Source organism: Rhynchophorus ferrugineus, unplaced genomic scaffold, assembly GCF_030347505.1.
Source record: "Rhynchophorus ferrugineus isolate W39M unplaced genomic scaffold, kcgeb_rfMv2 rfM1, whole genome shotgun sequence".
Classification (NCBI taxonomy): Eukaryota; Metazoa; Arthropoda; class Insecta; order Coleoptera; family Curculionidae; genus Rhynchophorus; species Rhynchophorus ferrugineus.
In genome coordinates, this window is record NW_027472580.1 from 25021202 (window position 1) to 25037838 (window position 16637).

A 16637-nucleotide genomic window follows, 5' to 3' on the forward strand; every position below is an offset into this window, starting at 1 on the left:
TTATAAATTATGTTACGTTTGTTTTAACTGTAATATAGCGTTGTAATTGTTTTAATGTAGAAAAAAATCGGTTTATGACGACCAATTAATGAATAAATATTGAGAATCGGAGATATATTTTCTTGCTATTCAACTGTTTGAACAATATAGAAAATTAATTCAATTTCTATTTATTTATTAATAATAAATAAAGCCGGCTTGGTGGCGCAGTGGTAAAGGCTATGGGACGGTCCTCCTACTATTGCGATAGCCGCGGGTTCGAATCCTGCTGGGGCATGGTCGTAAATTTATGTTTGTGATTGTTTAAAATTTGTGAATGTTCTAGGCAAGAATGTAAAATCCGATAGTTCATTACACAATATTTTTCTTTATTTAATTATCCATTTAAAAATGAGCTTTAACCTATGAAAATAAGTTTTGGTTTCAGTAGTAATTTGATGGTTAGACAATTTTTTTCCACCAAATTTTATGTTCAGATATGGAATTGCCATGGCAGTGATGATTTTTTACGGTTCTGTTTTTTCTAAATTGGTGATTAGCTCTGATAAATCTATGTGTCGTCAACAGTATTGAATCAGTATTAGAAATGATGCTAAATGAGTTGCTAGAAGACGCCCTTTAAAAATCTTTACTTAAAAGAAGTAGATGAAAATACTTTTACTTTACTCTCCTTCTGTTACATTAAATCGTATTTGATAAGTAACATATTAAAATCTGAACATTTAAAAGATTGTTCGAGATGACAGACAAGCCGACTTAATTGCTATAGTGGTCAAGGCTACGAGACGGTTCTTCCACTACTGTGATAGTAAAACGTGTGGATGTAAAATTACTATGTAAATAACTGTTAATTAAGTTTGTTAAATTCTCACTCACATGACGATTTTAATATTTCCATACATAAAAAAACAGTTTTCAATGTATTATTGTTGATTGATACTGTATAGAAACACTAATCCTGGAATTCTCAAAAATGCATTTTCGACATTCATTGCTCTTGTTGTTCATTCATTGTCGAAACACTTTAATACTTTAACACTTTAAAACTTTTGTTGATGCGAATCCCTTATATACCAACTGATAATGAGCGATGCGATGATACCAGTGATTATGATGTTAATGATGAAGAATTATCTGGAGAATGAAAAGGGTCGAAGAAAATTGCAAGACTAGTTGGCCGAAAACAAATCTCCAACTTTTAAATAACTTTCAGACAGCTCAGCAATTGATTAACTATCTGTTTCCAGCAGTTTAGATGTGACGGGGAAGGTCGAGAAGGAGATAAAATAGCTACTACATCATTTTGCTGGTAAGATGCAACTTCGAGAAGTTTCAATATCGAGGTTTTATCGAGGATCATTATCGAACATCGAGGCCTGCTAGATGGCATAAACATTTTCTGTGGGGTATTGTGACTGACGATTAAGCGCTAGACAAAGAGCCTTGGTTTAATCTTGAAGAAGTGGAATATTCGGGGCCATAAAGTATTGCTGTGGATAAGGTGGGATCAGCTAGATTTAGTATATTATAAGTAGCTAAAATAAAATTAAACTGTTATTGCACATGTATACTGACATCATTAAACAAAGTGACTAACGCGTTATTGCAAAAAGACCAGCAATAGAGAGTAATGGCAAAGTCATCCTATTGTATGACAACATTTGGTCATCCGTTGAAAGAGTTCTGAAGAATAAACTGTTGCAGCTCCAGTGGGAAGTTCTGCTACACTTTGTTATCAGAAGATCTTGTATTCTCTAATACGTTTGATTGTATATGCACTAGTGTATAAAAACAATAATTCCAGTGACGACATAAGTATTACTATATCTTCAAACATACTGTGGCCTTACATGTTATTATATGAATTTTGAATTGTCCAGAACAGTGTTAAAAATCTCCTTATATAAGATTGTTGAACAAAAAAATTAAATAAATTTAGGGTATGTTAGCGAATCTATATTTTAACAGGTAATATAAAAACTTCATGTACGATAGTTTTGCTTGTTACAGGAACAAGTGGATCAAATTGTTGAATGGCCGCTCGGTAACTGTTTCAAACTTCAAACAGTTGCTTAGTGAAAATCAGTCATTTCAACTAACTGTGCAAGAAATATTAAACATGAAAAATGACCGACGACAAGAATCTATAACGGCCCAAGTGATATTCAAACCAAATATTTAAAATAGTCTCGAATTATATTCAATTACGTCTAACTAATTACGGCACGTTCTTTTTCCTCTCGCTCTCTCGCTGTGGAATAAATCCGAACAATTTCCTACCGTTTACCGCGATCCGCGTTTTATTTTGAAATGTACCGACGTCTAACGAGCAAAAAACCTTTTTCCCAGCCGGTGGGTAATGATAGACGAAGGATTAACGCCATCAGAATTTTCAAAACCAGTCGAATACCGGTCATCGAAGACGAACACGTCGAGTGTACGGGAGCAACGAGACGATCGCTGTACAAATGGCAGGAAGTCGGGGAAGCTATTGAGAGCAATTAGACATATTTAGAAATGTAAATTTTGTGTCGATTCTCTTGGGATTTCTGCGAAAAGGCCGACTGGTTCTTCGCCAGCGACATCGTGAGTAATTAGAGAAAAGCAGAGAATGTTGTTTGTCAGAACTGCTTATATATTATACCGTATAGCAAAGCTCTATATAATTTATTTAACACTTGATTAACACAACGATCAATCATCAATATGAAATATCATAGAAAGCAGAAGCATTTGCTGAATATCTAGAAAAAAACATTCATACCAAACGAAACTAATATTGAACATAATTTGCTGGACATAGAAGCTAAAAATTTAATGATTAAATTAGTCACGGCGAAAGAGCTAACTAAAGTTATTAAAACTGACATTAATTAGGAAATCAGCAGGCTCTGATTTAATAATAGGAGAACTACTGCAAAAACTACCAAGAAAGGGAATTACAAAACTCACCAACTTCATCAATACAGCATTTAGATTAAAACATTTCCCAGGCATTTGGAAGATGACGGAAATTATAATGATCCCAAAACGTGGAAACTCACCAAACGAAACAAAAGCCTATAGACTTATATGACTGCTGCCAGTAATATCTAAGGTTTTTGAGAAACTCCCGTTGAAAAGAATAAAACCGATCATAGAGAGAAGAAACCAATACCAACACACCAGTTTGGGTCTATTATCAAGCATTCAACAATTGACCAGGTCCACAGAATAACAGAAGTTATTGAAAAAGCTTACAAAAGCAAAAAAGTGTTTTCAGCTATATTCTTAAATGTAGCACAAGCTTTCGTTAAGGTTTGGCATGAAGGGCCTTTTTCATATACTACAGAAAATTTAACCAAAACGACATACCGAACTACTAAAATTATACATTACAGCTAGAATGTTTAGAGTTAAACAAGAAGAAGCTTACTCTACTATAAAAGAAGCTAAAGTAAGTGTACCACAAGGAAGTGTACTGGGATCAATGCTTTATCTACTCTACACTTGGGATATACCCTAAATGGAGAATATTATGATGATTATATTTGCTGATGATACTGCAATTATAGCTGTCAGAGACAATAGTGAAGAAGCCACACGAAAATTACAACAGGCAAGTGACAAACAAAGAACAAAGAACAACAAAGAAAAGGAAAAAACTGGAAATGAAATATAGGAATATGTATTGACTAATTGGAAGAAAATTACAATTGTGAGTAAATAATAATACAATGCAATTGCAATTATATAAGCAAATACTGAGACCTGTATGGACATACGGAATTCAATTATGGAGATAAAGTCCTGAGAAGTATTGTGGGCGCACCCAAATACTATAGTGACAAAATACAGCCGTGACATGTACAACATAAACATTATTTCACCAGAGATTGAGATAGGGCCGATCGGTCCTCCTTTTTATATCCTGGATTTAAGCTATCATAAAGACAAGTTGTAGATTAGTCGGTAAACGACTAGTAATAATGTAATTTTAATTAATCACGTTAAGTTAGAGAGATCCCACAAATTTTGTGTTCAATAATTTGCTTTTACTACTAAATTTATTTAGTTATATAAACATTTTTAAAAATATCAATTTATTTGAGATTTTTCATTTAAAAATCAGTTTAAAATTATATTTGAAACTCTATTGCAAATAACCGGTACAATGTATTTTACTCAAAGTATTGTCCATCGGTAACCGCTACTTTTCCCCATCTTTCCAGTAACTTACGGACTCCATCTCGGAAGGAAGATGGGCCTTTTGAAACTACCAACAAAACAACCTATTTTTTGGCATCTTCATAAGAAGTGAAGCGCTTCTTAGACAGGTCACGATTCACATGTCGGGGCAAAGAGAAATCAATGGTCTGGAGGGTACGGTGGGTAGTGCGACTTGGATTCTTTGCGCTTGTGATTATTGTAGTAGATTTACTTTTTATCAGCAATAACAATACGCAATAAAAATATTTTGTTTTACAAGATATGAAACCGTGATGTTGTCGAAATAACATTTTCAGTACATTCCTGTGGAAGAAATTTTCGCTCCTTTTCGATCTTTCCTGTGGACATTTGATTTGTCAGAGATAAGCTGTCTGAATTTTCATTGAGATTTCTTTTTTTTCCAATAAAATATTTTCTTCCAATAAATCTTTTAATTCATTTTCTGTTTTGGTTCTCCAGGTTCCTTGTTTTCTCGTGTCTTCGCATGCTCGTTCTTGCCATTATTATTTAAAAATGGCAAGAAATAAACGGTTGTTTTACTTAAAAACTGTTTTATTTTACGGAAAGAAGAGGCGACTTGTTGAACAGCGTTACAAAGGTACAATAAGAGTTTTTGTTTATTAGAAAACAGACCCCATTCGTTCAGGGCAGAATAGTCAGGGCCATAATACCTACAATACATACATACTTAATAAATTATTGTGTCAAGAATAATAAATATGACCTTTAATATTTAATAAAAAGAAATAAGAAAAATAATTAAAACAAAGAAATAAATATAAATAATGTTCTTGCTTATCAAGAACAAAGAGAGACACTTATGCAAACCGACCACACCATATAAATAAATCCTTACAGAAAGATCACTTTATAAATATAACACTAAATATTTTTCAATATATTAACTACAGGTATGGTTTATAATAATTTAACCGATAATAAAATTTTAAGAAAAATCTTATATTTAAAGATTTTCAGATACTAGTGGTTCTTATAACATGCCTGTGTATATTTCTCTTTTCTTTTGCATACGATTTATTGCAAAAATCTACGTGAGCCAATTGTGAAAGTAATGTCACCGGTAAAAGCCCATAAAAATAGTAATAAATTACCCATGAAAACACACAAAATGCGCTGCGCTATTTCTTGTAAAAGGTCACGAGAGAAACATACGGCTTGGAAAATAAACAATACGAACTATATATATTATATACGGATATAAAATAAACTTTTAAATAAATAACGGTATCTGAAATTGGAAAATCATGAAATTTATTGTAATGTAAGTTTAAAATATATCTTGTTGTTAATAGCGTGAATATAATGTATGTTTGTTTTTAATATGGTTACTTGGTGTCATGTCTATATCAGCTTATTGCATTTTCCACAACTATTTATATATAAAATTAGTCGATTTCCATATTTTCATTTATAGTTTAATGAAATTACCAACTTCTGACGTTGATATTCAATAGTTCTTTTATAGAAATTTACACTCCAGAGAAAGTAATATTAATAATTCAATACCTAATAAAATTTAAGTAAAACACTTCTGTATAACTCTATCAACAATATTAGTCACATGGAATAATAAAGCTGGCTGGTTAGAGAAGGAATAGTAGGCAAAACACTTATCATCGTCATGCTTATGAGTAAATGGCTATATTACCGTTCACAATTGAAGACATTAAAAATATTCTTAAAAAAGCTCCTGGTCTAACAACACTTTATGTTTCATAAATCAAAATTTGGCATATACTATGTTTGTTTTTTAACATGCTTCATGATGAACTAAATATTGTTGCTAATTTTGATAGTATTATAGGACTATGACCAAAATTATCTTTATTATTGTAGGTAAATAAGTTATTAACAACTTCAAACAGAACACTTCAGAAAGGACACATACCTGTTGGTATATTTAGAAATCCTGTATTGTGTACTTTCACTGTTAATGAATTTCAAAACTTTAATCAGCAACATCCCGTTTTTACAAGTTGAGACCGGAAGTAGAAAATATTTTGAAATTGCTGTCTGTTGACTAAGAAAATTAACTACATCAAATCTTGTGCTAATAATTTAAACACTGACATCAGCAATTCGACACATTGTCTAGGTTTAGACGATATATACTGCAACAGATTAGAAGCTGGGGAAAATATGGGAAATGAAAATTTATCGTATTAAAATTTACTAATTTGTAAATCACTGGTTTCAGTATTGAAGCGTTTTTTAGTGCTTCATAAATGTGCGACTGCATAAACATTAGATGACGAGTAAAGAACACAGAGCTATGCTGGGTTTTAATCAACATGGACTTGAACTTCTTTAATTGGCGAAGAATGCTACTGGAGTGAATCATTTCGGCTTAAAAACGCTACAGGAGCCTACTTGTACCTGTACTGATACTGCTTCGAAAACATCGGTTGAGCGAACCTTCAGGGACATTGAAAAATGGAAAACAGGCAACCGTAAACGTCTAAATACTACATGTCCTAAATATACTATGTTAAATGTCCTTAATGGCAACAAGTGAATATATCAAGAAATTGGCCGGCAGTATTAAGTTTAACCAATCAAAGCAAATATGAAAAATAGAGAAAAAAGTTTAACATTATAATTTATGACATTACATTTTATTCCATATTATGAAAAGATAAAAAATTAATATTATTTAAATGGTTCAGTAACGTTGAGGTTGATTACGATTTCATTTTCAAGGAATCACTAATTTTTTTTCCAATTTGGGATGTTTGACCTGGATTATTACAGAGTTGGCAAGCCTTGTAAGGATTTTGACGACGCCGACAAGGGTTTCACAATAAGTTCCGGTCATTGCGGAGAGATCACATAACCTCCCTGACTTTCTATACCTAACCACCTTCACGATTACAGTGAATGTAGATAAGAACATGTGACAATGCCATAATTGTATATTGAACATTCTTCATAAGAATTATCGATGGTAATTTCATCACATAGTTTAACCAAAGTTTATTATTTATTATAGTTTATTTTTTATTACATTTTATTAAGTTTACTATTATTAAATTAATAAATTAATTTATTAATTTCTTTGAAAACAATTTAAATTATGAAAATTTCTCTCTTAAAAGTTCTTAAAAGGTGAAGCTTTCGATATATCAGAAACTCGATTTTTTTCTAAAACTGGAAGATTCTCTTAAAAGTATTTATTTCTGTTAAATGTTTTCATTTATGTTCAAAATTGAATTTATGGTAACAGAGTCAAAAAAATATTTTTGTTTAACAAGAAATACAATGAATTTCATTAACTAGTGATACTCTTAATATTTAACATAGATAAAAGTTGTAACAATGTTTTTCAAGCTATTTAAATTTGAAGGTTTTATGATTTTTTGATCATAGTAGTTTAATATATTTTATAATAGAAATCTTATTACTGAATAACAATAATTAGATATTATTAACAAATAACTAATAACATACCATAATTTCATTACGAACTTTAAAACTACCTAATTATCTTACACTAGAACAATTAAAAATCATTATATCGCACGATCCTCATAAAAATATTTTTTTCTCCAATAATGTTTCCTTTCAGTTAGCTCAAATCGTACACAAACCATTCAAAACTAAGTTCATTAAACTTCTTCTAAAGATTTAAAACGTAAAATACCACACCACAAATATTCGTAGAAGGTTATTTTCGTGGTCTTAATGAGGAATTAAGACCACCTGTTGTATACTCTCACAGGCATTGATCAGAAACCAAATATTTACACAATAAGATAGGAAGATAAGTGGTTTATAAAGTTAAAAAGTTACCGAAGAGCGGCTATTAATATTATCTTATTAATAAATAGTTTTGCTAATTTCTTTATGATGAAATATGGTACCATTTGCCAGTTGTTTCTAATTTATTTGTTTGCTTAATGGTAATCGTTAACATCTTAGATTTTATTATGTATAAAGAATGTTTTGTTTGTATACTACATAATAACTGCTAGTTATCTATGTAATGAATAGAGAGAATAGATTTTTTTAAATTTACTACACTCCTTTAATAAGACTTTTCATTTTACAGGTTATATAAAATAGATAAGGCATTAAATTTAAACGACTATATTGTATGTTGAATTCAATAAATGAAAGACCTTATAACTTATTATCTAAATATATTTCTTCTTCATTATAATACTAGATTGTTAGGCTATAATTAATATGAATAATATTCCGAAATAATAAGTTATTCCAGAAATTAATTGAATATAATTAATAATATTAATTTTTATTAGGTAATACTAACCTGTAGTAATAACAAATAATGTTCAACGATATAATTTCTAAAAAATCTTACATAAATATTTACGAAAATTCACAGATCGTTTTAAATTAATACCATAAATTTTAATAATAAATATATAAACATAATAAATAAAAATAAGTATATGATTTCAGCCATATGTTGTCCTCATACATTGTTGTTGCTTCTTGACAATGTTACTGCACCTAAATCACTTAAACTTAATTACGTAACGTAAACGCTACAAAAAACGTAACGTTAAAGATAACGTAAAAGAAAAGAAAATGAAAAAATTCAAAAATGTAGAGATGAAATGCACAACTTAATTTTTGAAAAATACTCTTAATATTCTTAAAAAATTAAGGTTTGAAAATATAAAAAAAAAATAAAACAATGTTTTCGAACATCTAGACTAGAATACTCCCTTAAATATATAATAAATACATAAACTAATATTATTAGTATAACAATAATAAGTATATGATTTGAGTCAACTGTTGTTCCCACACGTTATTGTTATTCCTTGAATATATATCTGCACCTTTAATGCAAATGTGTAAAAAAATTATTATCAATGGTTTCTAATTTATTAAGTAAATTAAGTTTAGTTGGTAAATTAAATTGGGACGAGGATCATGTTCCACAAAACGATGAATAGGTCACACTCAAAATGAAATTGTACTGGTTTGTTGAAAGTTGAGTTTATGGGATGCAAAATATGGTGTTTATGCGAATCATCGAGATGATTTATAATCTAACTCTGCAAAGATTTCATCAAGAATTTTTCAAAAGTGGTTTGATGTTAGATGGTGGATATTTAGGTGGATATTATAAGCACATCCTTATTGGAAATCCTGAATAATGATTGTTATTACTATATTTCGTCATTTATTCGCATTTAATGTGGCAATTTTCTTTATCCCTTTCAAAATCTAGTTCACATCATATTTATAACAAAAATAGTATGCGTGTTTTTTAGAATTTGTTTACTTTGTCCTGAATTAATTGAGAGCTATAGGAACACTATATACTATATAATCACTCCCTCAGGATATAATGATATTTGTGTCTTTGAGGAACATTAAACTAGATACTCTGTATTGTGCATTTAGATGAGAACGAGCTTCTTTGCCGTCAAAAATCGGTAAACCCACTTTTTAAATATATTTTCAACAGTTCTCCTTCAATGGAATATTGTCAGTGTTAAAATAGTTTCAGAAAGCAACTATGATAAACCAATAAAAATACGGTCCACCCTATATTTATGGTAAACATCTGCTTGATCTTCTCATGTTATGAAGAATTATATTCAATACATATTATTTATTTAATCAGTGTCTTAATCTTAAATTTTATCTTGTTATTTTCAGTGGTTTCTTCGATTCAGCCAACACAATAGCTACAAAGCAGAACAACCCAATTAAGAAAGATGGCACGTCAAACTTTTTGGATGACATTGTCAGTAAGGTATGTTTTCAGATTAGTCGATAATTAGCACACAAATAATGTTTAATGTGCTTAACAGTTAAAATGTAGTTATATGTTCGTTACTCAGGGGATAATTTCAGCAAGATAAAAATTAAATAAAAAAAACTTATTTGTTTCCTTGATTATTACACTTATTAATATCTATATCAATATTATTTCAGTTAACTCTTTCCATATAAAATACGCGATGTATTTTACGAATAAAACCACTCGACGATCATATATATATAAAAATATAAATAATATATAAATGAAAACTAAATATATGACAACTTGAATACCTTGAATAACTTGAATAACGCCATTGTACACAGAATAATAATAATGATATGAATTTGTTCTCTTAGGGTACTCTTTGTATAGGTTTGATATAATTTATTGCTTTTTAAGAATATTTAAAAATGTATTTTTCAACAAAATGTAGAATTCATATTGCTTTATTTGCTCTAATATTTGTTTATATAATTACTGAAATTTAATTATCGATAATTGGAAGCTAAATATAGCTCTTGAGTGATAATTTCCTGAAACGTACTGTAACTTCATAAATATTATCTTTGTCAATTTTTTCGGTTAAAATTTAGACATAATTATAACTGGAGTTATTTCATTATCTTTAGTCAGTACTTCTAGACCCGGGTTTAATGTTAGTTTAAGGATTATAGTAAGCTTACCGTAAGTTATCGGTAGGACTACATTTTATGAGTCTTATTTTATAAATTCACAGCATCAAAAATATGTGTCCTATACAAAATAATGGATGCAACGATTCGAAATTATTTGCAAAGCACGACAGTTCGAAGCACGAAGATCAACAGTTTTAAGGTATTGTTTATCGTGTGCCATTCAATTTGTGTAATGATGCTAGATGTCAAATAAATTCGCAACTCCATCTGGGTTCTTTTCAGAAATATATTTTTATATATTCATATGTAATGTATACATTCATACATACTATGTACATATTTGTCATACACATTTATAATACATTTTTATATATATTTTTTAAATTGCGTGATATTTAAGTATATTGATATAAAATCGAATTATTGTTTTATAATATGATTTATTTCAAGTGATTATTACTTATTACTCAACATTTATTTAACAATTGTTAGGCATCATATTCAAAGGTTATAATAGGGTGTCATTGATATTCATCTATAATTCATCATATAACTATCACTTCCTTATATTCTATAAAAAGAAGACTGTATAATTAATTTAACGCCAAAATATTTATGTTGTTATTCAATGATTAGTTGCTAATTTCGAATTATAAAATATGAAAATTTACTAAATATATAATAAATTTTAGGTTATTATTCAATTGTAATTTATAAATTATATCATATATTTTAATAATAACATACACAAGATAGAATATATTTGTAGATTGTGAATGAAAAAACATGACTTTGTTAAAAATTTAAACGTTTCTATCAATTACTTTAGAAACTTAAGTGAGTATTATGGTATTGAGGAATAAATATATGTTCTTCTTTACTACTTTCTTTTTGTTACGTTTCAAAAGGATTATTTAATGCTGTCAGTTAAGCTTAACATTTTAGTAGTAAAAAAATTTAATAATTCTATAACTATTAGTATAAGATATAAAAATAACATATATTTATATAAGCTAGTAACAGGTCAATATAAAATTCCCCGGCCTACCATAGTGAAACATGTTTTTGTCAAAATTAGTTTTTTTTGTTCAACATAATTCCCTTCATAGAAGATTATAGAAGATTATAGTGACCCTCCAACTTTTCGATACCATTTTTATAGTACAACTTGTACTTTGCTTCAAAATAGGCCTCAATTTCGACGATCAACTCTTCATTCGGCAAAAATTTCTTCCCAGCGAGCATTCCTTTGAGATCTGAGAACAGGAAATAGTCGCTGGGGGGCAGATCTGGAAATTTATCGGTGGGTGAAGAAGCAATTCGAAGCTCAATTCATGGATTTTTGGCATCGTTTTCACTGACTTGTGACACGGTGCATTGTCTTGATGAAGCAGCAGTTTTTGGCGATTTCGTCCTTCAAAACTGTAACGCTATGTAATGGTCGCTGTTGATGGTCCTTCCTTTTTCAGGGTAATGAAGGGTTCAGGTCAACGAAAGATATTTCATGCGCATCCCAAAATACAGATGCCATTATCTCTTGCCAGCCGATTGTTGCGTCTTCCCGCGCTTTGAAGCGGGTTTATCGTGTACAGTCCACTCGAATGACTGTCGATTGGACTTCGGAGTGAAACGATGGAGCCATGTTTCATCCATTGTTACATATCAACGGAAAAATTCGGGTTTATTACGCTTGATCATCTTCAAACACTGCTCCGAATCATCAACTCGTCGTTGTTTTTGGTCAAAAGTGAGCGCCACACCCAATTTTCACAGAGCTTTCTAATACCCAAATATTCATGAATGATATGATGTACACGTTCAGTTGATATCTTTATAGTGTCTGCTATTTCATTCAATTTCAATTTACAAAGTCATTTTGTGGATTTTTTGAAGGTTTTCTTCGGTAACAACGTCTTTTGGGCGTCCACTGCGTTCACCGTCTTCGGTGCTCATTTCACCACATCTAAACTTAGCATACCAATCTTAGGTGGTTAATTTTCCTGGGGCAGTGTCCGGGAAACTCGACATCAAGCCAAGTTTTTGTTTCAACTGTAATTTTTCCCTTCAAAAAGCAATATTTTATCAACGTATGAAATTGCTTTTTATAAATTTCTTTCACAATAACAAAAGTTTCTTTACTCAAAATGCTATATTTCACAAACTAATGATCCTACAGCTGTTAAATTTATACACGCATCTTTCGAGAGTTAGGGCTAACTAAAAAACATATGGATTTAATTCTAGTAGCCCCATCCATGTGTCAGGCCAGGGACTTTTCAATAGAACTGTTAAGATATCTAGTTCTATGTACGAATATCGTAGTGACATGAATAATGTGCCATAAATATATGTTATAAAACGTGTCGGCTATAAAATAAAAATTTGTTATTAAACTATTTTATTTAAAAACATTAATTGTGATTTGTTGGAACGATAGTACCAACAATAGTTCCCCAGTAGTGGCGCTATATAATGATCTAATTTGTCGAACAATAAGGAAGACCAATATCACCATGTCATGGTGAGTGAGAAGATGTACAATAATAATCGCATGTAAAATAATTGTTACCATAAAAAATAAGTTAATAAATTGTTCGACACATATATGAAAGTTTAGCAAATACCAAAAACGATAGAACCGAAATGATCACACAAATTTCATTTAAGGTATTAAATAATGCAAATATTTTAAGATATACCAAAGACTTCTACACGTAAAAGTAACACTGTACTCAAAAAGTGCTTTTTAGCTCATTTTAGATCCTTTGAATCTATAAAGGTATGGAGTCAAAAATACATATCATTCCAAACACCATCATATTTTTAACCTAAAATATAGAGTAAACCCTATTAAATATGACATTTTCTATAAAACTTGAAACACTTACTCACCTACAATATGTTATTCTTTATGCAGTATCAACCACATCACTCAGTATGATTAATTTTTTCCCAGTGCAAGATATTAGCAAGTTTGTCTTTTTAGTGAAATATTTTAAAATATACTAGCATAATATCTTCTTATATAGACTGTCACTCTTCCATAGAAATCATCTTGTACTTGTGCGCTTTCATATGACTTGGTGGTTGGATGTTGCCGTCAAAAATATGAACCACATTAGAAGACAAAACTCGTAATATTTTTCGTATTTATTTTTCTATTAATCATTATATTACAATTGACGAACCTGTCAAGTATTAATCAGATTTTAATTAAATTGAACATTCCTTAAAGTTTCTCTTTTAAGACGAAGTATAGTGGAATTTATATTAAATTATAACACGAGCATAATATATAATACAGTAATCTAACTTGATGGAAAGCTTGTTCTGCATTTGACAAAAACATTCAACCAAAAACATCCGCATCATTAAATCCAATTAATAAGCTCGGTCCACTTACAGAAACGGAAATTATCACTCTATCACGACACCTTTACTATCAGTGAATTTTCACTTTTGCTTATAAAATAGGCTTTTTTGTTATTATATGTAATAAGCTGCTTTCATGCGATATTACAGCCGTGTTTAACCCACATTTTGATTTTTCGCTTTGTTTTGTAGTTTCTCTGTTGCCCACACGTTATTCTTGCATTAAGGCTGTTTATCAATCTAGCAAATTGTTTTTGGAGAAAGTGAATATGCAGAATGTAAAAAAATGTATATATATATATATATATATATATATGTATATAATGTATACCTAAATTGGCCCACGAATGGTGAAAAAATAAAGGAAGCTTGTATTTTGATCAGCAGTATATTTTTTAAGGAATGGGTTTTTAATAATTTAACTGGTGTTTACATGACAGTTAAATTAGATGCCTAACATTTCTCTATATAGAATAACAGTTTTTCATTTAACATTATCGAATTGTTCAATTTATTGAGGCGCTAATCATGGAAGACACAAAATGGCATTTCGGACATTCACTTTTGTTATTTGATATGAAGAAATCAGTTACACTTCTGGAATCAATTATGCTGTCCCGTCATATTGCAATTATCGGTTTTGGTTCCATCTATTGCTAATTTTTGGTTTCATTGACGAGGAATGGACTAGTGTACCAAAAAATTCCGAACATAACAAATTGTAAGACTTATCGGAAAAAAGCCCAACTTATATTTCCAAAAAACTTTCAGGCAGATGAGTGTAGTCGGACGTTTATATCTTAATACAATTCGACTGAAAGTGCTATTTCGAAACTCGCAATAGATTAATGCTTTCCAGTAAAAAAAGATGAGTTTTCTGTGCCCATTTGGGCATATGGAGTCCAACTATGAGGTACCGCTAGCAAATCTAATATATCCATCATTCAACGGTTCCAAAATAAGGTGTTGCGTGCCATTGTTGATGATCCGTACTATATTTCAAATAAAGTGATACAACGCGATATTCCTCTATAACCTATAACGAGTGTAATTCAACGTGTTTGTGTGAAGTACTTCGAAAGAGTGTCAGTGTATCCCAATGTACTCGCTAAATATGCGACGTGATAGTAAAGTGCGTAGACTAAAACGTTTGACACCATCTGATCTGATTACTGGACATATGTAGACTTTAGAATAGGACTAATTAATTATGATAAGATTCTTAGTTGGAAATATTAATGGATGCTGACTTGGACTTTGACCCTAAGTTCCTAACATATATAGATTAGGTATAAAAATAAATATATAATAAAATATATATACACATATATATATATATATATATATATATATATATATATGTATATATATATATATATATATATATATATAATGTACACCTAAATTGGCCCACGAATGGTGATAAAATAAAGGAAGCTTTGATTTATTGATTTTACTCCAATATAAATATAAATTGCATTCAAGAAGAAAAAAGAGACAATTCAGCTCAATTACCGCTTTGAAACCACGTCCAGATCAAAATACAATAAAAGTATTTATTTTAACTCGTGTAGTTGAAATGATCGAAAATCAATGAAACTGAATCAAACCGTAGATAAAACTGCTGGAAATGTAATATCAAGCAATGATTATGTCATCCAGGCTGATTAGGTCATTAACGGCTTTTTTAACAGTTTTCACTATCTTCTCAGCGTGTCCATCGCTTAAATTGATGCTAAATTCGGAGCATATCTTAACTAATTAGGACGAAATTGAATTCCAAGTGGTCTAAGTTTCTATAGTTTCCGGAGGACCAAAATAACGAATGAAACATTTGCCGAGGCGGTGATGGATGTAAGCCATTGCGCCTCTACACATTATATTTGGTACAGGACAATGAGGAATATATTTCCATTACAGAGTTTGACAATGTTAATATGAATTCTACTTCAAGCCTTCTGTGCGCACAGCGTACACGTCCTCATGAGCTTGTCGTTGCTGGTAATGGATAATGACCAGTAGATATTTCAACTTTCTGGAATTATTTTCAACAACTGATGGAAGCTAGCTGTATACTAGACCAATTAGTATACTAATTATTGTGAATCAGTATTTTTAGTCTTAATACGCTATTATGTACATTGTTATTTTACATATTTACAAGTATTTTCCACTCCTAAAAATTATGAATGGCTATATTTCTGTCAGTATTTGAAGTACAAACCGCAGAATTATACTTTTTGTATTTTATTGACAAGCATCGATCGCAGACCATCCAAGAAGGGTGGAGTAGAACTCATATTAAAGACATATTTAAGCGTTATTGTGTTGTAAAATTACTATCATGTCTCATATCACGATCATAGTTCGATATTCTAAGAGTTCTGAAAAAGAGGTTTCTAAAATTCACAGCAACATGAGATTTAATTAAAAGTTAAGCCTAATCATAGCGAATTTTGAAAAAGGCATATATTAGAAAGAAAATCGCAATCACAATGATAATTAAATAAACTAAAATATATAGTCACAAATAGACAATTGATATATATTACTAAAGTAACTGCATTTTATAGGTAATTTATTAATGCCAAAATAAAATAATAAATATGATTAATAAATAACTGCTAGATTAATTATAATTGCGTATATTTTTA

At 30.1% G+C, this 16637-nt stretch overlaps 1 protein-coding gene across 2 annotated transcripts in view; it reads left to right on the forward strand.

Moving 5' to 3' along the window:
- Positions 1-16637, forward strand: part of mwh (multiple wing hairs) — a 155350-nt gene that overhangs the window by 119886 nt on the left and 18827 nt on the right. For both annotated transcript variants that reach the window (XM_076403649.1, XM_076403657.1), the window contains one exon: positions 9868-9964. In XM_076403649.1, the coding sequence (XP_076259764.1) occupies positions 9868-9964 (97 nt within the window). The remainder of the gene's footprint in view (positions 1-9867; positions 9965-16637) is intronic.